At 43.6% G+C, this 27,027-nt stretch overlaps 3 protein-coding genes across 15 annotated transcripts in view; 2 read left to right on the forward strand and 1 right to left on the reverse strand.

Annotated features, from left to right (window-relative positions):
* Window positions 1-78: 78 nt before the first annotated feature.
* Window positions 79-15,031, forward strand: MESK2 (misexpression suppressor of KSR 2). Of its 11 annotated transcripts, none has more exons than XM_017231626.3 (8): window positions 79-521; window positions 4,347-4,740; window positions 8,101-8,196; window positions 8,750-8,943; window positions 8,996-9,116; window positions 9,176-9,740; window positions 9,823-9,907; window positions 13,669-15,031. In XM_017231626.3, exons 2-8 carry the CDS (start codon window positions 4,526-4,528, stop codon window positions 14,067-14,069), a joined length of 1,677 nt encoding a protein of 558 aa, XP_017087115.2. In that variant the 5' UTR covers window positions 79-521; window positions 4,347-4,525; the 3' UTR covers window positions 14,070-15,031. The 11 variants fall into 11 exon arrangements, with proteins under 11 accessions (XP_017087115.2, XP_017087117.2, XP_017087116.2 ...); XM_017231627.3 differs by having other exon boundaries at window positions 80-521; window positions 8,113-8,196; XM_017231635.3 differs by lacking the exon at window positions 13,669-15,031 and adding an exon at window positions 11,307-11,538 and having other exon boundaries at window positions 82-521.
* LOC108118798 (uncharacterized) lies at window positions 12,704-20,475 on the reverse strand. 3 transcript variants are annotated; one of them, XM_043210966.2, is made up of 5 exons: window positions 20,204-20,416; window positions 19,742-20,140; window positions 15,777-16,187; window positions 15,053-15,716; window positions 12,704-12,997 (listed from the first exon to the last, which is right to left on the reverse strand). In XM_043210966.2, the coding sequence occupies exons 1-5, from the start codon at window positions 20,274-20,276 to the stop codon at window positions 12,994-12,996; spliced, it is 1,551 nt and encodes a 516-aa protein (XP_043066901.1). In that variant the 5' UTR covers window positions 20,277-20,416; the 3' UTR covers window positions 12,704-12,993. The 3 variants fall into 3 exon arrangements, with proteins under 3 accessions (XP_043066901.1, XP_070135210.1, XP_017087128.2); XM_070279109.1 differs by lacking the exon at window positions 12,704-12,997 and adding an exon at window positions 20,428-20,475 and having other exon boundaries at window positions 14,764-15,716; window positions 20,204-20,292; XM_017231639.3 differs by lacking the exon at window positions 12,704-12,997 and having other exon boundaries at window positions 14,764-15,716; window positions 20,204-20,415.
* Window positions 20,476-20,644: 169 nt separating this feature from the next.
* Window positions 20,645-27,027, forward strand: part of Egfr (epidermal growth factor receptor) — a 39,695-nt gene continuing 33,312 nt past the window's right edge. The window contains exon 1 of the mRNA XM_017231713.3: window positions 20,645-21,593. Within this exon, the coding sequence (XP_017087202.2) occupies window positions 21,470-21,593 (124 nt within the window). The 5' untranslated portion in view covers window positions 20,645-21,469. The remainder of the gene's footprint in view (window positions 21,594-27,027) is intronic.

A 27,027-nucleotide genomic window follows, 5' to 3' on the forward strand; every position in this document is an offset into this window, starting at 1 on the left:
ATTGATTTATATCGATGGCCTAAGAACGATAGCACTATCGATAGCTAACCATCAGCTATTCTTGCCAGCCCTGGATTTTAAGAGTCTTCAAAGCAGCTGGAAAAATTGAAGGAAAAATAGGTCCCGGGTCCCGATTACAACGTTACAACGCGAATTAGCGAACTGTGCGGGCGTGTGTTGTGTGTGTGTGCGAGTGCGCGCGAGCAAGAGAAAAGTGAGCGAAAAGCCAAAAGAAACACAAATTACACAAGTTGTAAAGCTGGAAAAAAACGAAGAAATTCGCCAAGAGCCAGTATTGATTTTTCATAGACACAGACACCTCCTTTCGCCGCCGCCGCCGCCGTTGCTGCTCTTCTCCTTCGCTGGCAATTAAAAGACTTTATTTGATAACGGAAAGGAAAGGTGGAAAGCGGCAAGACAGGGGGGCCCAGGCAGTAGTTTTCCACGATAATCCCGACAACTCGACCCACTTCTGCAGGCGAAGAGAAGGAAGAAGGTGAAACAAGAACGGAAAGCGTCAGGTGAGTTTTTACATTCATCCGTGCACACGGTCTACGCACACACACACACACCTATACACCCACACTCACCTCGACACCCAGCAGGCACAATTAACACACATACAGGTGCGAGGCAGACAAGACAACAAAACACAAATGCTAATCAAAAGAGAGGTGTGATTGAAGGGGGAGCAACTTCGTCCTCCCTCTCCGATCATCTCTTTTCGGATGCATTTGTTTTGTTGCTGCCTGCCTCCACTCCTACCCTCTCTTCCACTCTCTCAATCTCTCTCTGTATGTCTCTCTTAAAATCTCTGCGCTCGCCCCCATTACAAAAAAACGCTGCCTCATCCAACTTATCACTTGCATCCCATTCGTATATCCCCCTTACTCCTTTTTGTGTTCTTTATCCGTTTAGCACTGTTATATTTTGCACCCTACTCTACCTCAGTTAACAGTTAGTTGCTAGAAGTTGCCCCACCTGCACGCTCTTGTTGTTGTTGTTGTTGTTTTTGGTTGTAGCGCTTGCCATATCTCTACTAATGCATCCAGTTTTTTTGGATTTTGGGTTTTGGGTTACGGTTACATGTTGGTGCTCCTGGCTGCTAATTTTGACAAGCCCCAAATGGCTTCTGGCTCTGACGTAATGCCACCCGCCACCCTCGCGCTCTCTCTCTCTCTCTGTTTCTCTCTTTCTCTTGGAGCTCTCTCTCTCTTTTCTACTCTAAACGACCTCCAACAAACTTCGCCACAATCATTTCAGCAGCTGCCACAGTGAAGCTCCTTTCGGGGAACAGGATTCTAAAGTTCTTAGGTGTCTGAAACTTCATAGATACTTGTATTTCAATGTCCTTTTTATAAAGTTCAAAGGTCCTTCCATAGCTGGAGTTTACTGTCCTTAGCCGACATTTGTTATTTGCTGTTTTGTGAAATTTTATTGCTCCTGCTGGGGATGGGATAGGTGGGCTAGGCTAGGATAGGTGTATGGGTGGGCTGGCTCCACTGTATAACCTGTCGGCGCCATCGCCATCGCCATCTCAGCCATTTTCGTTATTCGGTTAGTCCTCCTCTGGGCCACTTCTGGATAGCGACTGCCTGGCCATCCATCCTCGTTCAGCGGCGCCTGTTTAACTTTCCTGCATATTTAATGCGTAGGTCAGTTTACCCCACAACACACACACACCTACACCCACCCACACACATACACTCTCGCTGGAAAAAAAAAAGGAAAACCGCAAGAAAAACAAAGAAAAGCTCACAAATTGCTTTTGGCGCCTTGTTGCTGTTGTTATTGTTGTCACTGTCCACTCAGGTGTTTACCAACTCCCCTCCAGCCCCCTCTCGGCGGCTCTGTTTTTATGTAACTTTCAAATCGATTGCAAACACGTAACAGTAGAGCCAACCTGCAACCCCCCCGCCCCCCTCCCATTACCATCCTACATCCTGCAACAACATTCTGACGTCCTGAACGTGTGATTTTGTTCGTTTTTTTTGCTTTTCTTTTTGGCCTGCGGCCTGGCATAGCGTGACATTTCCTTTATGTGATTTGCTGCCACGACCCCGGCTTTCCACCTGCCCCTAGGACCCTCCCCCTTCCTCTTTCAAGAACAAGAGCATTTGAATAATTTCTGTTTTTCGCAAATTTGTCTCCGAAAGGAGGGGATATCCTTGAAGGGCCAGGACAAATTGCAGTCGATAGAAGCCAGGAAGTAGTTTTGGCAACAGAGGTCTCACTGTACGACTGGGCTCCATTACCATAATTTCCTATAGGCGGGGGATATAGTACATATATTGATTCTTCAAGAGCCCCTATTCCTTTGAAGATTACAGAAGATTCAGCCTTGGAGTCGGTGGCCAGGAGTTCCTCAATTAAATAAATGCAGTTGCATATTGCACTAATATTCAGACACGTGCCCACTTGCAACACGAGGCAGGAGGCACATAGCTGAGGAATTTGCCACCATGCCGGGTTCGGGTTCGGGTTTGTTGTTGCCCGTTGACCTGCCAACGGTTGCCAAGGGCTACCTGCCAAATTGTCGATATTCCGTGTGCTCCTCCGCCGTACGGCCCGTACTTAGTCCGGAGAAAGTATTCCGGAAAGGCAGGCAGGGCACGTCCTCTGTCTCTCTCCGGCCTCTTGCTAATTTCGACTGTTCTCTGCTCTCCTCGCACCAGGACCTGGTATAGAGCCTCCTAGTGCCCTCCCCCCCCCGGACTTGCAATCGTAATTATGAATAATTCCCAATAAATGGCACACGTTGCTGCTGCTGGCCTGCAATTATTGGAATTGAAGTGCCCCAGATGTCGCTGATAAGTCGCCTGCCCCACTCTCTCTTAGGGTCAGAGGTCCTAGACTATGGTAATATAGAATATAGTAGTTATTATATCATTTCGTGCGAGGGCGAGGTGAAAAGTGCAAGCGCAACTCTATCGGCGCCCATAAATCGCCAGGCCAAAGGTCAAAGTTGAAGTCGGCCTGAAGGCTTTCGCTCCCAGGGGCATGGGCCCTTGAGGAAGTAATGCTTGGCTTTATCTACGAAAACATGCATGAATTGAGGTTCCCATCATTAAAATGTAATCAGTAATTGATTTATTACATAAGAGTTTAATTTTAAAGATTTTTTTTTATAAAAAATTCTCAAGATGGGGGGTGACTGAGGAGATATCAGTCAAGAGGGTCAGTCAGTATTCTCAGATAGACAGATAAGATAAGAAAAATACCATTATTGCCTTTTAAAAATTGTACATTTTTCATAGGCACTGCTTTTTATGGTCAAAGTTTTCTTTATTTTTCCCAAAATGTGAAAATTATGCAGAGAATACTGCAGCAGAATTGGGTAATGAACAATAAAGTACTCGAGTTACTGCCTGGCTGGGCCTCGGGAAATGTATGCTTCTCCAGCCCTGGTCTGCCATTCCGGTTCTGGCTCTCTTTTCACGCTCTCCCTCTCTTGGCTCTCGCTCTCCCCACTGGCTCATTCATCATACGCACCGTGGCCCCGGCTTGGAAAATTATTGGCTCCGAGCCTGACTGAGTTCGAGAACCTAAGACGCAAAAAGTATGAATTATACGACTAGTCATAACGAGTTTTTTGTTTGAATTTATACGGCTTGCAATTATATATTATATTCACTTCAGATACAGATATCTGTGGGGGGCTGCGTCATGGCTGTGGAGTGGGACTACGGTGATTGTGGCTTGATAACTTGGGTGACGCACTTAATCAGCTCCAAAAAGCCACATATCTTGGCCTCTGGGGGCATGTGTGATATCTGCAGGCTTCTGTTCTAGTTTGGCTCCCAGCCAGGGCACGTGGAGAGCGGTCCTCAGACCCTTGGCCCGAACTGGGTTAATGTAATGCAAGTGCTGGGGTCGGAAGGAGGGCGCTGTGGAATCTCGGTGGCCTGGCCTGCTTAGTTCGCCTTGGATTTCCACTGCAGTGGTATGGAGGGGTATCGATGCATCTCATAGAATAAATATATGTAGTTCCTAACCTGGGTAGGCTGGGTGTTGGCTTGTAGCTATGCTTCACTGTAGTTTCAGACTTCTAACAACTATATCAATTATTGTTAAGCCTCGGGACTTCCTGTGACTCATCATTGTTTTGTTTTTTGTCATTATAATTTGTTTTGTACTATTTTCTTCTTTATTTTTATATGATTTATGTTTTGTGACGTTGTGACGCTGCTGCTGCTGCTGCTGCTGCTGGTCTGCCTTTTGTAAAATGTCTGTCTGTCTGCCGGCGATGAATCAAATGCATTGTTAACTCAAAACACACAACAATCAACAATCAACAAATACAACAAAATAAAATAAATATAAAAACACGCACCACCACCACTCAGCCACCAAGCCACTTTTGCATGCACAGTGGATGTTTCAGTTTTCGGTTGCCTTTCGATCAGAACCACAGCAAGCTAAGTATTCAAATTCAAGTAAAGCCCGCCCGAGAGCTCCGATATAGCCCCCTCCGTATATATATATACGATACGTACATATTTGATAAATAAATAATATAAGAAGCATGCCACAGTCCGAGGGCGGATATGTTTCGCTGCCGGCCGTAAACGGCAACGGCACCGCCATCTACCAGTCGACCACAGAGCCCACGGCCCCGCCCTCCGTCTTCGAGAGCGTTAAGAGGGCCATTGGCCAGGCCATCAAGTCCTCTCCGGGCAGCGACGGCAGCGAGGAGCTGCTCCGCTCGGAGCGCCAGCCGGTCATCGTTGGCGGCGCCAGGTAAGTCCCACATATATCCACACACACACATCTTCCCCTCCGGCACCACCCACCACCGTCCATCGCACACCCACCCACATTACTTTGGCCATTTAAGCCGGGTGGTGTAGCCACCAGGTGAGCTCTCCGGCAATCACTCTTAATCACTCCAGTCGGTACCATAGACTCCAACCCCCTGCCCCTGATTTATAGACCCTGGAAGCATTAACCCCCAATGACTTCTACACAGGGAAATATATTTTATATCAGAGGTTATAGAAACTAGTATCTAGAATCTAGAGTATCTAGAGATTAAAATCTAAATAAAGCTTAGTTTTTGGACTTGTTTTTGTTAAAATATCACTTAAGTATCGTTAAGATTTAAATTCCCAATAGCTTTCGGGTTTTTATAGAGATATATTATATTTTAAAGCTTAGAATCATGATGTTCTAATAGTATTATATTTAAAATTGCCCATTATATCTCTGGGAATGTAACTATGATTGTTTATTAGTCTAGAATCTATAGTGTGGGTTCTTTGTCATAGGTGGATATCCTTTCTCTTAACATTCCATTTTATACATATTTTAGCTACTAATTGAAGATAGTTACGGTTCTAAACCTCTTAAGAAGTTACTAGATAGACTAGATACTAGATAGATACTCTACTAATAGAATTAGGTAGACAGGTATAGATAGATATAATAGATATATTCCTAAGAACTTTGAACGTTCTTGAAGAAAAAAAAAGTAACTTTTAAAGGACCTCATTTCAGAGTCTTTTGTATTTCTACGCTTCTACTTCTTAGTCTTCGACTTCTTCTAGAGAAGAAATATACACAGAGTGATCTTCATAAAGATTTTAACTTAAATATCTCCACTATAACTACACCTTAGACCATACCTTTTTTTAATCCATTTTTTTAAGACCTTAAAGTAAAGCTTCAAGTAAAGCCCCCTGTTCTTAAGAACTGAGGGATTAGGCCTTCTTCCAAGTCCAATTCTCGGTGTAGTTCACTTAACACGGCCAACATCAAAGCTTTCCGCTGCCTTGTGCCACCACCACCCACCAGCCGCCAGACCCACCCACACAACCCTCCCCTCCTGCTCTCCGGCTTAATTGCGATTGCATGTCTACCCCCAATGTTTGTTTTTGCTTTTCTTGCTTTTGATTGTTTGTGGTTGTTGGCATTGTTGTGGGCCTCTGTTCCAGTAACATTTCCCATATTTTTAGTTTTATTCTCTCGCTTACCTCCCTCTCCACCCCCCACCAGGCACAGTTTATATAATTTTGAAAGTACATCTTACAGCCTTGCACCTGCATCACATCGCGTCATCCATGCCAGCCTACACAGCCTCCCGTAGAGAACCACCTCGGGTAGGGTATCTCCAGAACGATCAGAAACAGAAGTCAGAAACTCGGGCCGGATATTCAACTTCTTGTAGTTTTGGGTTAGCCATGACTCAAGGTCGGGCCAAAGTTTGCAGTTTCTGCAGTTTTGTCAATACAACAAGCCCCGAGCCCCCAGAGAGCACTGCAAACAGAGCTCGGAACCGAAATTGGACGCAGAACCACCGTCACTTAGTCGGTCGCCGGCTGCGACCCACATTCGTTCTATTTGCGGACACTCTTTAAATTATTCATACTCTCGGGCATTCACGGCTGCCGGCTATCTCAAGTGGCTTTAATTAATATTTCCGCAGACACTGACATCGTTCGTAAGTGGCCCGGCTACCGGGATTTAGTCCAATTAGTCGTAGATCGTAGGCGTTACATACAAAGATGTTGTTTACTCCGCGGCCTGACTCCAGATTCTCCAGATTTCTTGTTTACTCGGCAAGTGCAATGCACTGGGTCTCCCTCTCCTCCGATTCCGATCCAGGGCGGTTCTAACCAGAGTCCGGCGTCAATACCGGTTCAAGCTGGCCTGTCATTATACCGCCTGGCACAGAAAGTAATTACCGGGTATCGTTCCAAGTAAGCAAATACGGAGCTTACACAAACATCTGATTGCCGGGAATACTCCCAAGACACTCTTCCGATTCCATTTTTAACTGAAACCTCCCGGGGAGCACATGTGCGTGTTGTTCCAGGAATGGATTATGAGGTGGATTTTAAAAAGGAAGCCTCTTAATTAGTCATATAAGTTGGTACTCTGGAGGTCAAGTTTTCATTAAGGGGTTATACCCAGTTGGTCAACCCCCAAAATCTGAATATTGAGAACCATCTTAAGGGGAGGAATTATACAGAAGAGAATGACTTAATGACTTTTCCATTCAAATCTTAAATAAAGAATTACCTGGGGTATATCTCCAAGAAGATCACCTTTAGAAAGTGTACTTCTGACATGGGAAGTCTCCCTTCGTGGGACTCTGACTAGACTAAGCATCCACCTTAATCTATATCTTCGAAAATATCCATCCTATTTAGTTGAAATTTTCTAAAAACACGCCCATATATATATAGATAATTATACAGTAAAAAGATTAGACCTACCTGCGAATAACCCCCTAAAATATCCTCCTAAAAGGTCATCTCGACTATAGTATTCCAAAGCTCTTATGCAATTACTCCCTTTGGGATGCTTGAGGACTCAATCACGTAACCAATTAAAGGTGATAATGAAAACAGCCCTGACCCTATATGGCCCAGGATAATGAACTCTCATCCCTCACCTGGGCACCTCCACACACCTCCACACAGCATTAACTAATTGAGTTCGGTCCCAGCCGTAAAAGTTTTCTGTTGGCTCTAGAGGAGCGAGGTGGTAGGACCATGGAGCCAGAGCCGTAGCCGTAGCCGGAGCCAGTGGGTAAACAAAAGTTTACCGCCTCCTGTTTCCGTTCCTTTTCCACGCTTTTCCTGTTTTATGAAGGATGTTTTTGGGGGAGGTTGGGGGGAGAAGGGAGGGAAAGTCAAATTAGTATGCCAGCTGGTCTCATTTGGATGGCTCTGGCTCTGGCTCTGGCGTGGCGCCACTTGTTTGTCGGTTGCCATTTTCATACATCGCTTACATCCATCGACATTTACCCCGAATGACATTGCGTGACTCACTCGGTTACGTTTTACGTAAGGAGCTAGGACCTTGGCCAGGACTCCCCCGCCATTTCATACATCCAGCCGGCAAAATAGCTTTATTGTAAGACTCTCTCTCATTCTTCTGTCTTCTGAACTATCTCTTCCATCGTGTCTACGTCCTGTGTTTTACGATCTTCCCCAACCCTGAAATACTCTGAAAAATAAAAATATATATATACAACACCTATACTCTGTACCTATATGTACGGTGAAAGTTTTTTGCCGATTTGGAATAGAGTCTGCCAAAAACTTGCCTCGACTTTTGTGTTCCTTTGGTTATTCTTTGCTTGCATGCTCATAGAATCTATTTCAGAGACCGCGACAAATCCGGTAAGACACTGACCACCAAGATGCCGTCAGCTCCGACACACACTGCCGAGGAGGCACACCTGCTGGGGTAAGCCACAAACCACTAGACCACAAATCTCCAAATCTCCAAATCCCAAAAAAGAACAGAAATCTTAATCAGGCCCAGGGATTCGTGTAATTAGGCCCATCCTTCAGTAAGATATGTACACACACACACACCTGGAACACCCCAACCGACACTCTCACAACACCAGTTTAGAGTTTTTTTCGTTCAGTTACCAGTTATAGTTTTGAGTTGATCATCACATAGTGTTATCTATAGCTTGTAAGTACCTTTGCCTAGACTTGAGTTCCAAACTAAACCCCCTAACAGCATCCCCTACTGTATACCTCCGAATGTTGATTGATTTGTTTGAGTTTCGTTTATGATTTGTGCATATGAGACCATGTAACACTAGACTAGTCGAGCAGCGAGACCAACTCATGCCTGATACCCCCAGTCCGATCAGTAGTTCCCCAGCCTCTCGACGAGAGGACCCCCAAGGACGCCAGAGTCTACGAACAGCTGATCTCCCACAAGATGATGATCTCCTCATCAGAAGACTGGTGCCTTACTAATCGAACTATTCTTAATCCCACAGCACCATGCCCGTAGATCCCATGGACGATATCGAACTGCGCTCCGTGCAGCTGCAGTTCCCCAACGCCCGGGGCTCCATCCTGGAGGCCTGCGAACAGCGCCGCGTGCCCACAGACAAGGGCGACGTCCATGTGGCCATACAGGGCGATACGGCCAAGCCGGCCATCGTCACCTACCACGATCTGGGCCTCAACTGTAAGTCCAGTCGGATAGCCAGAGGAGTCTTTTTTAAATGTGTCCTTTTCAGATGCCACCAGCTTCGCTGGCTTCTTCAACTTCCCGGTGATGCGGGGCCTGCTGGAGAACTTTTGCGTTTACCATGTGACCGCTCCTGGGCAGGAGGAAGGAGCCCCAACCTTGCCAGAAGAGTAAGATCTTGTCTTACAGATGTATAGCTATCTTCTAACCCTCAACATCTGCTCCACAGTTACACCTATCCAAGCATGGACGAACTGGCCGCCCAGTTGCTGTTCGTGCTCTCCCACTTTGGCCTGAAGTCGGTGATTGGTTTCGGGGTCGGGGCCGGGGCGAATATTCTGGCCCGTTTCGCCCACGCCCATCCGGACAAGGTGGGCGCCCTGTGCCTGATCAACTGCGTCTCCACGCAGTCGGGCTGGATCGAGTGGGGCTACCAGAGCTTCAACGCCCGCTTCTTGCGCACCAAGGGCATGACACAGGGCGTCATCGATTACCTGATGTGGCACCACTTCGGGCGCAATCCCGAGGAGCGCAACCACGACCTGGTGCAGATGTACAAGCAGCACTTCGAGCGCGGCGTCAATCCGACCAATCTGGCGATGCTGATCAACGCGTACATTCATCGCAACGACCTGCACCTGGCCCGCACTCCGCCAGGAACCCCCGGCACCGAAGCGGCGGCCACCACCCTGAAGATGCCGGTGATTAACATCACGGGATCGTTGTCGCCGCACGTTGATGACACGGTCACCTTCAACGGTCGTCTGGACCCCACAAACTCATCCTGGATGAAGGTTTCTAAAGAGCTACCTCTTGCGTGGTCAAGGGATCTTCGTATCCTTCAAGTACTAACCTATTTCCACCTTCTCTCAACAGATTTCCGATTGCTCTTTGGTGCTGGAGGAGCAGCCGGCCAAGCTGGCCGAAGCCTTCCGGCTCTTCTTGCAGGGCGAGGGCTACGGTAAGTGTTAGAACACCGCACACACCACTGATACCACCACCACCACCACCACCACCACCTCCAACCAACCACCAAGAACAACAACAACAACTGCTACAACTGAACAACCTCAGCAATCTCTGCTACAATCTCAACAATCTACTGAACCCACTCTATCTAATCCAACTCCCTCTACTAACCCCTACTATTACTACTACTATTTCTACTACTCCTACTACTACTTCCTTAAGAACTACTATTTTAACCCGCCTATCTTAGCCAAGTACTTCATACCCAGCAAGTGGGACAGTGAGAAGAATAGCACTTTCATCTAGAAGAGATCGAAAGAAGATCCCTCCCCGTCCTAGTTTCAGTTCAGTTCAGTTCCCCGGGAGCTGCTCCCACCCTAGCCTAGCCTAGCCCCCCAGACACGCACACACTCCCCAACCCGATCTTAGCTTTTACTGAAGACTCTTTGAGAATCAAAAGCTTTTTGAGATGCAATGAAACGAAACCAAAAACTGACATTGATTGTGCAAAATTATTATATTTTTCCATCGGATATAATTTTAGAAAAGAAAAAACCAAAATTTGAATTGAAAAACCACCCCCTATGTTGATAAACCAAAAGTATTTGTACGCCAAGTATTTCAAAATAAAAAAATCGAAAAGTTGTTGAAAATCAAGCGTTTACTTTCTATACACACAGATACACACACACACATATATATACTATACCATTCCGATTCCCATAAACCCCTCTAGTTAGGACCCCCGATAAGGAATGATACACAGACCCAGTTACCAAATATGCATTTTCGCATCCACGACAACAACAAAACAAGAAAAGATATTTCAAGATGTTCATTACTTTGTTTTTTCATTTCTTTTTCCTTTCTCCAAAACTGCTTGTTTTTGCTAAAACCAACATACAAAATATATATATATATATATCTGAACTATACGATAACCAACCGAACAACATGCAACACAAATCAAAATGAAATACGAACACGAATATATATCCGCCACACGAAATTGCAACTCGAATCGATGAATCGAATCGCCGCCCGCATCCCATACCACCCATTATCTTTGCACACGCGACCTTTCATAACCGATTTCACGGTCAACTCTCGACTCACCTTCGACCTGGTCCCGGCTGCATTCACCTACGACTCCTCTTCTGTTCGATTCTATTCTAATTCTCGTTTTCTTTTTAAAAACATTGGTTTCCAATCCCACCCCTCGAATAAAATAAACTCAACAAATAATCGCTAACAAATGCGATCTCTATATAACTGCGCGATCTCTATATAATTTCAATCGACAACAATCGAACAAAATATAACAAAACTATATAATCGTGTAAATGGTATGTATATTTGTACAAAACACTCGCCCACCTGTGATTCTGTAGTGTCCGAGAAACCTCAGTAGGAAGATCCGCCACCCAAAGCACACCATATAGTAAAAATACCCATAAAAAGTTGACAAAAAAACCAAGAAAAAACTGAAATCTAGTTGGAATGCATTTAGCTAATTAATTAATACAATAATTGAAACCTAACATTCGTATATACCGTTATATAGACAAAGTAGAACTTAGATAAAGACACTCACACTTACACACACAAAGCTGGTGAAGGAACTTTTGGATTTTTGAGGTTATGCTTTGAATTTCGAACAAGAATGAGCATGAATCTTAAGCCTTCAAAAGTCCCTTCTAAAAAGCTAATGCTTGCCTATACACATAGTTTGCTTTTAAGTACAGTGTTACCTCAGTAGCTGGGCACTTGATGCGCTTTCACTTTCCGACGCTATTTAATTTTCTAATCCCCCCAACCCACCTCCCACACCAAAGACACCATTTCTCCTGAACAACAAAAAAAATGTTTAATTTATTTGATGTTTTATTTGATTTATTTATTTACACGCCAATTGACAAACAAAATACAACAAAAACAACATCAACCACAAACAAATTGTTACAAAAAAACCTCCCGACAAAAAATGAAACCAAAAGCTGTCGGCACACTTCAAAAGTTGGCGCGCAAAATCTCAATGGCCAGTCGGAGCAGTTCCACGCAAATTGAGCTCAGCGTGCAGTGAGCCCGGGCAGGGTCCTTGGGCGATTGGAGAGAGCAACACAACCGTACAGCAGCGGTATAGCAGCACAGCCCCCCACACTGGTGCGAGACAGCCAGACAGAGAGAGAGAGCGCAATTGGATTATCACCAACACCCCACGACAAAAATTCACCAATAAATACCGTTACAACAACCATTACCCGAAAGGATTCAATGTAGCAACAAGTTGGGCGCTTTGTGGCACTTTCTTGCTTCGGTTCTTCGCTTCTGTGATTTCCATTGAAATTTGTTTCGTTGCTCCTTTTGTTTATTTTTAATCATTATTTTTTTGTAATTAATACGAGCTTTAGTTGGTAAGCCAAGGTAAACAGCAAAAAGCAACATGTTTTGATTTTAGACTTTCATTTCATTTGTTGTCTACATGCATATTATAAATAATGAACGCATTGCGTAAATATATGTATTTTTTACATAATTATCTTATGTGTTATCCTTGTCCCACCTGTTCACCTTGTTCACCTGCCGCCAACTGTTGGGCTGTAATTGCGAGAACCTCGCTGCTTTCACCCACACAAAGAAAACATAATAACATTCACATACAACGCAGCTTAAATGTATGGAAGCAATAAGTTTATTCACACTTTATACAAATATACATACAATACATGACAACGCTATTATATACAAGAAATTACATACACTAATCATACGCAATTAAAACAAAAACCAACAAAAAAAATATTAAAAACAAGAAAATTGGAAAGTGTAAGCTTTTGTTGTATATTTGAGAATTCTAAATAAACGGAAAACGTAAATTTTCGAAATTTAACGGTACGGATAACGGTTCAGAGGGAACGGAACGGAACTAGTTGCGCGGTTGTCGCGTCGTCTCTTCTTTCCAGCATTCCAACAAACATCAGCAAAAGGTGGCGCCACATCAACATCAACCGCATGCCCCCATGCAGCTCCATCGATCATCGAATTCAGCTTCCTTCCTCTTCCCCTCCATCTCGTCCATCAACTATCAGCCAGACCAACAATATAACAATATAAACAATAAATTATTAACAAAGCAGCTGCAGACTGTCGCCGCTTTCATTCTCCAGTCATGCAAAATGCACCACACAACAAATACATTTAGAAATACTGGCAAGTCTCTGTGGTTTAAATATTGAATATTTTTTAAAGAAATTAATATTTATTTATTTAAATTTAGGATGAAAGTTAAAAACAAAGAGTTAGATATGGATGAGAAGGACTTTTCGTTATTACAGCTTCCTTAAACGATTGTTTCTATTAAAAATAGTTTTTGAAAAACACAATCCTTTAGAAATTGAGCTTTTTTTAAGACTTGAATCTATTTTAATATCAATCTAAGCTATGAGTTTCTTTTAGAGTTTTTAAAGATATTAAATTTTAAATTCCCAAAAAAGTTATTCCTGAAAAAGGGACTTGATATACTGTTATTTAAACCATAGTTATGAGCCACAACCATCAACACTCCACACACACAAAACATGAACATTTCAAACGAAAACAGCAGCCAAGCCTTTAGAAAGTGTATAAAAGAAAACATTACATGTTCAAAAGTAACATAACGTGAATAACAAAAGCCAAACTACTACTACCTTCCCCCCTACCAACAACAACAACAACAACCACCACTTCTATAAAAAAAAAAAACTGCCACAGCAACACCGCTGTCAACGCCAGCGAGTTCGCCCTGTGGCACCAAGTACCACACCTACTCGTCGATCTTCTTCGCCAACTTCCGGGAGCAGCAGCAGCAGGCGATGGAGGAGCGCGAGCGGGAAAGGGAGCGGGAACGGGATCGGCAGCGGCAGCTGAGCCTGCGGGTGGGCAACCGCCTGCGGGAGACGGCCATCAACTGCACCGGCGGTGGCCAGGGCGACAATAACAACGCCGAGGATCAGGAGTTGGACGAGGAGCTGGACCTGGAGAACGGTAATGGATCCGGTAATGGCAATCGTGCCTATGTGACCACGGATACATCCGGCACCCTGTACTACGGCACCCAGAGCAACAAGATTCGGATCACCGAGAACCCACTGCCCGAGCCGGTCAGCTCTTAGATTGTTGCAGCCACATAGCCCAAAGAGACACCTTGTTATAAATATTGTTGTTACCACACACTGACGAATATATAAAGCAGAAGCAGCAGCATCAGCAGCCGCCGCCCGCAGCAGCAGCCAAGCCAAGTCAAGCCAAGCTTTCAGCCGTGCTCCAAGAGACACAACAAACAATAAGACACACTGTACACCATACACCATACACCATATACCATAATACCACTGCTACTAGAAATGAATGCAATAATTAACCACCAAGAATATGAGAATCCTTTGATTGATTGTGTTTTCCTATGGTTTTCGAGAGACGCGGAGGAGAGATATTTGTAATTTACACTTTGTGCCTGAGCGTAACGTAACGAACACAAAACATAGTATGATATATCGAGCAGAGATCGTATCAGATCAGCAGCAGACCCTTAGTTATCTCTATTGTCGGTATTTTTTTGTCGAGTGCAACACATATTTTATGACGAGCTTGCTTAGTTGTTGTGAAACGATCGGATATACAAAGATATATATTTAAATATATATATTCAGATGTGTATACAAAACACAACACGAAACCGAAACTCAAAGATTACGAGCATTTCTGCTTAATGTTAAAAACCAACAAAAAATCCAACTGTTAACTTAATCCCAAAAGTATAACGAAATCTAAAAAAAATGTAGCATATCAAATAATAACGAAAAAATCTTTCAAAATTACGTATATAATTATACACAGAGAAAAATATATAAGATGAGAACCTAGATAAATCGTAGACTATTGCGAATTGCGAATAATTCCAACCGAAATTCAGTTCACAATGAATGGAAGAATAATTCCCTAGACACTGTCACACGACAAAATAACACACACACACGATATGAATATAGAATACATACATATATACTATCTATAAATAATGACAACTTTTTGCAATAACTTCGAATTCAATTCAATAAAAGTTTTAGAAGCTTGAGTCGGGAGCGCCTTTTATTACTTGGGGGGCAGTAGTTCCTCTATCCGGCGAAGGGTCTCCTCACGGTCGCGGCGCATCAGCTCGGACACTTGTTCCAGAAACTCCTGTTGCTGGGCGCGCTGTTGCCGCAGGAAGCTCTCGTTGGAGGACTTGATCAGGTTCAACAGTTGCTTCTGACCCTCCATGATGGTAGTAATGGCCTCCATTGGCGTGGGCTGCCCGCCTTCCACGGCGTCTAATCCGTCTTCGAAATCTTCGCTTTCGCCTGCAGCCCTCAGAAGATCACAGGTAGAGCTGGATTCATCACTGTCCGTCTCGGGCGGTGCCTTCGACCTGGATGGCTTCGAAGAGAATGTTTTTATTGGACGGTTGGGTCTTTGGGTGGCACTCTTTGGGGTTTCATGCGGCGTCTTGATAAGCTCGTCGAAAAGTTCAAAGTGGCGGGGCAGGATGCGCACGTTCTCCAAGCCATGCTCCTTGGCCTCCCGATGCCGCTTGAGCAGCATTCTCAGTTTGTTTCGCAGCTGGTGTGGTGTTCGTTTGAAGGATTGCTTGGCCAGGATATTGGAGATGTGCACCAGAGTCTGAAAGTTTCGTTTCCTCGAGCCATCCAAGGCCCGAAAGAAGCCGTTGTCCCTGATAACCAAAAGAAAGGCATCCACCTCCTCGTCCGACCAAAAGTGAGCTGTTGCCAAAAGAGAAAGCATATTCAATAGCTTCATTAAGATTTATGGTTATTTCTTACCTCCTCTCTGCGAGGGATCTCCATCATCGTCCTCACTATCATTAAATTCGGTTTCACTGGCAGAACTCAAATTCGCATCCGCGTCGCCAACGGCAGCTTCTTCAGGCGTGGGGTCCAGCACTTGACGCATGGCCTCGAAGTGCTCAAAGGTCTCGCCGGTTCCATTCTTCACCTTGTTGTACATTCGCCGCAAGAGCTGGAACTTGATCCGCAGCTTGTCGGGGCCCTTGTTGCAGTTTCGCTTGGCCATTTCCTTGGCCAGCGCCCTAAACACTTTGGCATTTCGCTTGCTCAGTAGGGCTCTGCGCAGGCCCATTGTAATGATCAGGTCGAGCAGCATGTCCACCTCGCCCTCGGTCCACTTGCAGCGGGCATTCACGTGCATTGTAGAGGAAGAGGCATCTAAGGTGTCTAAAATGAAATGGAATTAATGAAGACAGTTCTTTTCATTCCCTTGCAGAGAGTGTTATAATTTTGGTCAAAAGTTTGCAACGCAGTGAAGGTTTCAACTCCTGTAGGGGGAAACCAATTTTCAAGGGGTCCCATCACGAAATGGACAAAAAATCTAAAAAATATTTTGTCCCAGGATTTTGATGCAGAATTGCGGAGAATCAATCCAGAAATCGTTTAAGGTACTCCGCTTGAGAATCTGATGAGAATTGGAGAAGATATGGGCATCACAGGGGACTCTATAGGGGAAAACCCCATTTTCAAGGGGTCCCATCAGGAAAAATGGACAAAAAATTTAAAAAATATTTTGCCTCAGGATTTTAATGCAGAATGATGGAGAATCGGTCCAGAAATCGTTTAAGGTACTCCGCTTGAGAATCTGATGAGAATTGGAGAAGATATGGGCATCACAGGGGACTCTATAGGGGAAAACCCCATTTTCAAGGGGTCCCATCAGGAAAAATGGACAAAAAATCGAAAAAATATTTTGTCTCAGGATTTCAATGCAGAATGGTGGAGAATCGGTCCAGAAATCGTTTAAGGTACTCCGCTTGAGAATCTGATGAGAATTGGAGAAGATATGGGCATCACAGTGGACCCTATAGGGGAAAACCCCATTTTCAAGGGGTCCCATCAGGAAAAATGGACAAAAAATCGAAAAAATATTTTGTCTCAGGATTTTGATGCAGAATGGTGGAGAATCGGACCAGAAATCGTTTAAGGTACTCCGCTTGAGAATCTGATGAGAATTGGAGAAGATATGGGCATCACAGTGGACCCTATAGGGGAAAACCCCATTTTCAAGGGGTCCCATCAGGAAAAATGGACAAAAAATCGAAAAAATATTTTGCCTCAGGATTTTGATGCAGAATGGTGGAGAATCGGACCAGAAATCGTTTAAGGTACTCCTCTTGAGAATCTGATGAGAATTGGAGAAGATATGGGCATCACAGTGGACTCTATAGGGGAAAACCCCATTTTCAAGGGGTCCCATCAGGAAAAATGGACAAAAAATCGAAAAAATATTTTGTCTCAGGATTTCAATGCAGAATGGTGGAGAATCGGTCCAGAAATCGTTTAAGGTACTCCGCTTGAGAATCTGATGAGAATTGGAGAAGATATGGGCATCACAGTGGACTCTATAGGGGAAAACCCCATTTTCAAGGGGTCCCATCAGGAAAAATGGACAAAAAATTTAAAAAATATTTTGCCTCAGGATTTTAATGCAGAATGATGGAGAATCGGTCCAGAAATCGTTTAAGGTACTCCGCTTGAGAATCTGATGAGAATTGGAGAAGATATGGGCATCACAGGGGACTCTATAGGGGAAAACCCCATTTTCAAGGGGTCCCATCAGGAAAAATGGACAAAAAATCGAAAAAATATTTTGTCTCAGGATTTCAATGCAGAATGGTGGAGAATCGGTCCAGAAATCGTTTAAGGTACTCCGCTTGAGAATCTGATGAGAATTGGAGAAGATATGGGCATCACAGTGGACTCTATAGGGGAAAACCCCATTTTCAAGGGGTCCCATCAGGAAAAATGGACAAAAAATCGAAAAAATATTTTGTCCCAGGATTTTGATGCAGAATTGCGGAGAATCGATCCAGAAATCGTTTAAGGTACTCCGCTTGAGAATCTGATGAGAATTGGAGAAGATATGGGCATCACAGGGGACTCTATAGGGGAAAACCCCATTTTCAAGGGGTCCCATCAGGAAAAATGGACAAAAAATTTAAAAAATATTTTGCCTCAGGATTTTAATGCAGAATGATGGAGAATCGGTCCAGAAATCGTTTAAGGTACTCCGCTTGAGAATCTGATGAGAATTGGAGAAGATATGGGCATCACAGGGGACTCTATAGGGGAAAACCCCATTTTCAAGGGGTCCCATCAGGAAAAATGGACAAAAAATCGAAAAAATATTTTGTCTCAGGATTTCAATGCAGAATGGTGGAGAATCGGTCCAGAAATCGTTTAAGGTACTCCGCTTGAGAATCTGATGAGAATTGGAGAAGATATGGGCATCACAGTGGACTCTATAGGGGAAAACCCCATTTTCAAGGGGTCCCATCAGGAAAAATGGACAAAAAATCGAAAAAATATTTTGCCTCAGGATTTTAATGCAGAATGATGGAGAATCGGCCCCGAAATCGTTTAAGGTACTCCGCTTGAGAATCTGATGAGAATTGGAGAAGATATGGGCATCACAGTGGACCCTATAGGGGAAAACCCCATTTTCAAGGGGTCCCATCAGGAAAAATGGACAAAAAATCGAAAAAATATTTTGCCTCAGGATTTTGATGCAGAATGGTGGAGAATCGGACCAGAAATCGTTTAAGGTACTCCTCTTGAGAATCTGATGAGAATTGGAGAAGATATGGGCATCACAGTGGACTCTATAGGGGAAAACCCCATTTTCAAGGGGTCCCATCAGGAAAAATGGACAAAAAATCGAAAAAATATTTTGTCTCAGGATTTCAATGCAGAATGGTGGAGAATCGGTCCAGAAATCGTTTAAGGTACTCCGCTTGAGAATCTGATGAGAATTGGAGAAGATATGGGCATCACAGTGGACCCTATAGGGGAAAACCCCATTTTCAAGGGGTCCCATCAGGAAAAATGGACAAAAAATCTAAAAAATATTTTGCCTCAGGATTTTGATGCAGAATGGTGGAGAATCGGACCAGAAATCGTTTAAGGTACTCCGCTTGAGAATCTGATGAGAATTGGAGAAGATATGGGCATCACAGTGGACTCTATAGGGCAAAACCCCATTTTCAAGGGGTCCCATCAGGAAAAATGGACAAAAAATCGAAAAAATATTTTGCCTCAGGATTTTGATGCAGAATGGTGGAGAATCGGCCCAGAAATCGTTTAAGGTACTCCGCTTGAGAATCTGATGAGAATTGGAGAAGATATGGGCATCACAGTGGACCCTATAGGGGAAAACCCCATTTTCAAGGGGTCCCATCAGAAAAAATGGACAAAAAATCGAAAAAATATTTTGTCTCAGGATTTTGATGCAGAATGGTGGAGAATCGGACCAGAAATCGTTTAAGGTACTCCGCTTGAGAATCTGATAAGAATTGGAGAAGATATGGGCATCACAGTGGACCCTATAGGGCAAAACCCCATTTTCAAGGGACCCTATAGCGAAAAATGGACAAAAAATCTAAAAAATATTTTGTCTCAGGATTTTGATGCAGAATTGCGGAGAATCGATCCAGAAATCGTTTAAGGTACTCCGCTTGAGAATCTGATGAGAATTGGAGAAGATATGGGCATCACAGTGGACCCTATAGGGGAAAACCCCATTTTCAAGGGATCCCATCAGAAAAATGGACAAAAAATCTAAAAAATATTTTGTCTCAGGATTTTGATGCAGAATGGTGGCAAATCGGTCAAGAAATCGTTTAAGGTACTCCGCTTGAGAATCGGATGAGAATTGGGGAAGATAGGTCCATCCCAGTGGACCCTATAGGGAAAACCCCCATATCCCATTAAATACGTACCATCTCCTTCAGTTTCAGAGCCTAGGCCGGCCATGTCCTCGTCCATCTCTGCCTCGCTGTCACTGTCCGGCTCTGGCTCCAGGTCTGAAGCTCCACTGGCCTGGAACAATTCGTGCAGGGCCTCAAAGTGCTCAAAGGGTTCACCACCGTTCCTGGCCCTCACAAATTGTTTTCTCAACTGGTGGTATTTGGTTTGGAGCTGCTGGGCGCTCTTGGAGCAGCCTTTTTTGCCCATTTCCTTGGCAATCACCTTGAAAACCTTCGAATTACGTTTTCCATGCAATTGACTCTGCAACTTGAGTTCATAGATGACGCCCAGAAAGAGTTCCAACTCCTCGTTCTTCCATTGGCGTTTATCGGTGCTGCTCTCCAAGGCGGACTGGCTGGCGCCGCCAAAATCTGTTGATTTGAAAAAGAAAGAAGTTTATTGTTCTGCCAACATTTATACCAAGGATCACCTACAATCTGAGTTCAGCAGGTGGGCGTACTTCTGTTCGTCTTCCTCGTTCTCATTAAAGGCGCACGCTTCGTTCATGGTTTATGGCGTCCACCTGTTATTGAGGTGGTAAAGTGTTGATCTAACAAGTTAAATACTGTTTTCAGATAATAAACAAAGTAGAAATTGACAAAAACAATCCAACCGGCGATGGCCTAATAGAGATGTGAGTATCTAAGGGTTGCTGCACCTGTTAGACTATCGGAAGGTATATCGATAAATTCCAGATACTGCACTCGATACAATTTTTAAATTTCGATTTTTCCCGCCAGGTTCGATTCAAACCAAAAATGGTTCCTGTGTTGGAAAACGTCAAAAAATGGAAATTGCTCTGTTATTTTACAGTATCTGTAATAGTTTCTGTAGATGAACAAATCGTATCTGTAAGTTATTTTCAAACGCGCGCTCTTAGAGGAAACATCGGAACCACGGTGTGAAAATATTCTACAAATATTTTTACGTGATTACCCGTGGCTCAAAGGAAACTTATTTCCAAATCGAAATCCAAAAATCTCGAAAAATATCTTGGTGATATTTCGGTCGTCACTTCGTCAGAGAAATAACGCTCGACCGATCGCGTACTTCGATTCAAAATTCCCGATCAAGTGCAAAAGCAAGCCAACAAAAGCAAAATACCCATTAATATTTCGCACAGCTGCGAATTAACAAAAATCGAAATAAAAGAGGAATCACAATTGTTTATAATATTGTAAGCCCAAAGCAGAGCTTTTCGGCCAACTGGCAGTTGGGTTGTGTGCGTGAGTGTAAGTGATCGCCCAGTTTGCTTTTTCGCTGGATTTTCGCCACAAATCGTTGCTGTTGTTGTAACGGCCTCGTCTGCCGCGTTCTCGCCCCCGCCCGATATCTGTTTCGGTTTTTTATTTTTGCCACATTACAAATAATTGCACGATACTTGGTATTCGCGAAACGAAAAAAGAATCACCGGCTGAAATAGATTGAATCGCACCCATACCAATACGTTATTACGCGCCGGCCAAAGTCTGGCTTTCCGAGAGATGGGGCAAGGAGGAGCGCCAGCCACGCTTGACTAGGCACCCCACCACCCATTGGCGCAGCACCCCCCTTACAATCGTCTTTGAAATAAACAAACAAATCCGATTCGGACTCGGATTCGGATACGGATCCGTATAGTTTATCGCGTGTTTATCCAGTTGGTGGAATATAAGCAAAATAAGAATATCATACGGATTTTGAATAGAGGATCCATCATCATGAGGATATCAGGCGGAGGACTGCGGAGCATCGACTCCATTTGGCTGATCCTCGGCTGCTTGGCAGCTGTCACCACCGCATCGGTCAGCAATTCCGGCTATGTGGATCATGGCGATATGAAAGGTAAGCTGTTTCCACATACAGTCGAGCTTCTGTAACTTGAATCGCCAACTGGCTATAAAAAAAATTATATATAAAATAATTATATGGAAATATGGTTGTTATATAGTGGCTGAAGACGTTGACGTTATTCACCTTTTTATTAAATTTTAATATTTATTTCTAGCACAGCCACAAAATAAACACATTATATAGTCATTATCAGAGTACAATTCTCCATTTAATCTTTGACTTTTAATTCTCAGCGAAATAATTTATAATAAATCTTATATAAATCGCAATAGAATTCTAAGAAATTTCCCATTTGGAACTTAAATATTGTTTTGAAAAGGTTTAATCAGCATTTTAGGGTTCATGGAATTCGCTTATTATTAGATATTACCAAAAATGAATACCTCCAAGTTAAGAAAAAAAAAACACAATTTAAAATTCGCAATAAACTTATCTTTGGGAATTTCCACTGTACGCAGAATACTGGAACAATAAACTGTGCCAAGTTCTGTGCGTATCAGCGTGAGATACCGAGTATCTATATCAGCAATAGGCCAAAAGATACAAAAACCACGATACATCATAGTGGCAAGGTGCTCTCTGCCAAGAATCTCATCGTTCATGGGTGCACTGACAAAAGGTCCCCCCGAAACAAAAAGATCGCCCATTGCAGGGGTGGCTCTGATAAAAGGGATTCTCGATTCATTCAGTCTCGGATTCGTACCGAATGGAGGAAGTGAATAGTGCTATCTGTATCTCTCGGATCCCTTTGCTTATCGTGCATCTGTTGCCCAGTCTGAAGAAGAAGAATCGCAGCATCGTCTTCGTTCTGGTTTTAAGGGAACAACAACAGGTTTCCCGGCCAGCGTGATTTCCCATGAGCAGCAGTGCAAACACACACACACCTTTACTATTTCTACCTGTTGGCGGGGGCTGTGTGTGTTTGTGAGTTACCTGGGCCAGGTAGCGGCCTCTGGGCCCATTAAGCATCTCGAAATATGAATGAAGTACAGATAGCCTCGTTAAAAAGGACAACAAAAGGGCGGTACACAGGAAGAAATATGTATATTTTTTATAATATTTTTTTATAGGGAATAAACAATATTTTTATAGTTTAAGTCTTAAATATTTTCTGTAAGTTTTCTGTTAAAGTTAATCTAAGGCTTTCCCTCTTCTTTGTAATTGTTTTCTGTCGGCTTTTGAATCTTTGATCTTATTTCTTGCCGTGTAGGGACACGCTGCAGCAGTGTTTATTCAAATCTCTCAGTTCTATTGGCCATTTGCATGGACAGCCAGCCGCCAGAGCTCCTCTTTGGAGACCCACCCGACCCCCGTGGCCCTTTCCTGTTGACGTTGCAGAAACCAGTTTGGCTCTTTAGTGGCTAGTGGCTTTGTGTGTATTTTTTTTTACGTCTTTCTTGCAAAAACAAACCCACATGCATGTCTATCCCCGCCACAGCCCGCCTCCTTCTCATCTCTTGCGACCGACTTACCGGGCTCTCCTCAGTCTTTCTGGTTTTGTTGTTGAGTTTTGTATTTTTTGTTGTTTTTGCCAAGACTTCCTACCACCTGCTCCCCCTCTGCCCGCCCTGATCTCGGCCTGGCTTTGTCTTTCTTTTCATTTTTGTTGTCTTTTTTTTCGCCAACTCTGTACGCATCTGAACCGTGAGATTTTATTTCATGCAAAAAAGTAAAAAAATAAGAGCCACCAAGCAGAGGCATTGCTAAAAAAGTAGAAGTACTCGGTTGCGCATGCGCAACACCGACAGAGAGGCCAGAGAACGAGTTAAAGCGAGAGTAAGACAGAGGCAGAGACAGAGAAAGAGAACCGACCTGTGCAGGTGTTTTGCTTAAACTTGGAACAAGGAAACCAGCTTATAAATTATAAGTTTGGCTCATTGCAGTTGCGGCCTTCTTGTCTTTGGTAATGTGCAGTTTATGTTTCGCTCGTTATGGCCTGAAATGATTCCAATCCCCCTTAAAAAAGGTCACAGGTTGCTTTTTTGGCAAACAAATAAATCAAATATGCCTCAAGATGTGTATAGTTATTGAAGTTTGAGGTATGTTCTTGTAAAATACATCACGTTTTCAAGGAAAAAATAGTCATAAAACCACTGCCTTCAAGCCTAATCTTTCCGATGACTGATTTGGCTTAAATGGAGTTTTAATCAGCCTTGATCTTAGCCTAGTCAGAGAAGTCAAAACCAAGAGTGTATCTTTTATTTCGACTTCAGATCTGTGATCTCAACTGGTTCAGTCCTGTGGGAATTGTGCAAAAATCCAGCAGAGCTGCCCATACATTAGCATAAGTAATGGGCTTGTAAGATCCATTGGGGCTGTAAACTTGTACATATTACGGCCACGATACGATCAATGACATGGCCCTGAGAGTGGTTCACCTTAAATTTGATAAAATACACACAATAAAGCGAAATCAGGTACGATCGGGGTACAGTAATTTTTTTGTTTATTCGAGTGCATCACTTTTGCTTTCGATAAGCGATAAGAGCCTTATCACAAGTAAGCCAACCCATAAAGAGTGAATAATTACTAACCGTATACCGTTGAAATTAGAGAGAAACCCGATGACTGGACGCCGTCTAGGGTACTCAGTTAATACTCCAAAAAACACATTAGATTGAGGACTTCTTAAGCGATGTTCTTTTCCAGCGAAACAGGAACTGGCTAAGTGGCCCGTCGAGTAGTCGGCCAGGCGAGGATCAGGACATTTCGGTTGTCAAGCCGAAAGTCGAGTCGAGTGTCGGGATTCTTAAAAAAATATTCAATATTTCAGAGTCTCTGAGGCAGGTAGCGCTCTACCCGCCTACGTTTCAGGTTCGCTGCTTGCTTTCTCCTTCGAGGATATCAGATTTCATAAAGGACATGGCCATATTTGCTCGAGTGCCTGTTCCGTCCCGGCACAGCCAGGATGCACAGCCAGAAAAGTTCCCATGTCCTTTTAGCTGGAAAAAGCATGTCTGAGTTCCAATGGAAAACCACTTGAGTTGGGCAGCAGCATGCGTGCCGCATGTATTTAATTACGATAGGGCCAAGCGCCCACTTGAGAGCCACCAGCAGCATTTCCATGCTCCCGTTTGAAATGCATTGTATCTTTCAGATACATTTTGTGCCTTTTGTTTCTGTTCGGGACACTCCAATTCCGGGATTCTCACGTATCTCGGCACAGAAGAACAAGAGCCATAGTATGCCGTGGGCGGGGGCATGAGGCCTGGTAATCATAAATAATAATCAATTTCCTGTATCCAAAATGTTTCCCATCGCTCCACAGCATTTCCACATTTCCATTTTCCAGCTGGGGCCAATGCAACTGCAACTTTTCCGAATCTGGTGAGAAAATTGAAATAAAATCTGACAGCACAATGCGAGGGGGCCGCAGAACCAAACAAAAACCCAAAAAAAAAGCCCACAAAAAGTAGAATCCAAAGGTGAGGGGCGGCAGGCTGATTGTTTCAAATTTATTTATTGTTTGCCGTTTTTTCTCGTTTTATTGTTGATCTACCATTCGGTTGTTGAACATTTGTGCACATTTGTTTGCCTCATTTGCATCCAACAGCCCCCAGTCCCCACCCGGCTGACCCCCGAAACCGGAGGCTGCCAATGGGGAGCGTTCTTCAGAACGCTGGAGAGTAGATGCTTCGGCTAGCCGGGCGCTTCGGCTCGCATCGCTCGTTCCGTGGCGTTCGGAGGTTAAGTGTTGGCCCAATCAACGGCCACGCCAGCCTGCCCCATTTGCTGCCCATGACGCATGCGCCCTCGATGGGTTAACGATGCCATCGGATGCAATCGGGGGCATACTGACTCAGTCGATGGAGGGAATTAAATGAATAATTTTAGGGTTAATAGTCATTTAAGATTTTTATAACAGAGGTAATATAATTTAATCAGTTATTGAATAAAAATATTTAAAGAAATTGCTTAAAAAGGAGTACAGCTTCTTAATAGGATTACCAAGGATATTCATCAATAAAAATATCTCTTTATCTATATCTATTCTTCTTAGAAATCCCCTCTATTATAATAATACAAAAACCTCCAAATAAGTACCAGGAATCTATACAAATATTTATGTTTTATAATTCCATCACGGTTCTCGTTATTTCGATCTATAAAACAAACCACACACTCTCTTTTTCATTTTTGTTTTTCTTGGGGGCATGCGGCATGCCGCATGGCTGTCCTGTTTTGTTTATGACTTGGCCAAAAATAAGAAAGAAGCAAATTGGTCCAGCTGTTGCCGGATTGGATGCGAGATGGCTTGAGATGGGATTCGATGCGGGGCGATCGTTTTACCCTTTGCCACATTGTGTGGATCAAGAGATAAACACAGATACTCTGCTACTCAGACCCAGACAGCCGCAGTGTGCAATTAGCGAAGTGAAGGGGGCACTTGCAACATCGAAGAGTGTGGGTGTTGTGAAGAGGGGATTCGCCTGTTGCACCATATGTCACTTTGGTAAGCTGAGCCCGGGCATCGGATTACCACACCAAGCTTCAGATACTTCCCTATCTTTAGGTTTTTCTTATTTTTTCTTAAGGTTCCTTCAACAAATATAAATCCAAGCCGGACGAGATGTTTGTTGCTTCTTGGGTCGCTTGTTTGTTTTTTTTGTTGGGGCCAGTTTATGCTGCCGAAGGTTCTCGGCCGGAAAACGCCAAAGAGCATAATAAGTTAGGATTCAGCCGAGTCAGAATCAAAATCAGAGTCAAAGGCACACGGTCTGCAGTCTGCATGTAAGGTCATCGCCGTTGACAGTGATCTTGCATAATTGCAGGCCATGGAGAAGGTACAATAGATAGCCCCTCCCAAGATTTTGCTTTTTTCCTTCCTTCCTCTCTGTTTTTTTTTGTGAATTTTTGCTTAGGAAGTCAGAAAGCAAGAGTTAACCCCGCATGGCCCCGAGGGGTCACCAGCAGACGAGCGTATGTGAATCATTGACAGTTTTTATGAAGCGCCGCATGCAATCACTCAGCGACATCTCAAGAAGTGCCCGCTGTTTTTCCATGTCTCTCAATGGGTGTGTGGATTCGATTTACCCAGGCACTGAGGAAAATTTTAGATCAAGTTGATATTCCACTAAGCCTATAAATTGATTAGGAAGACCTGCTGATATCTAAGCTTATTAAGAGGTAGAATCTTAGATGACCAAGACTATAATACAATACCAGCTTCTAGGAATTTTCAATAGTCCTATAGAAGTACATTTCCTTCTATTATTACTATTAATATTAGTACTATTAAAATACAAGTCTTAGAGTACAATTACTAACCTCCCTTATGTGATTTTTAATATTTTCCCTGTGTATCGCATGTATTCACGATGGGCTCGGGACCGCACCCCACTGCTGGCTTTCAAAATCATTTCAAATTCAATAGAAACAACAGCCGAGAAATATTAAAGTCAAACGATGACGAAAGTTTCCATAT

Source organism: Drosophila bipectinata, chromosome 2R, assembly GCF_030179905.1.
Source record: "Drosophila bipectinata strain 14024-0381.07 chromosome 2R, DbipHiC1v2, whole genome shotgun sequence".
Lineage (NCBI taxonomy): Eukaryota > Metazoa > Arthropoda > Insecta > Diptera > Drosophilidae > Drosophila > Drosophila bipectinata.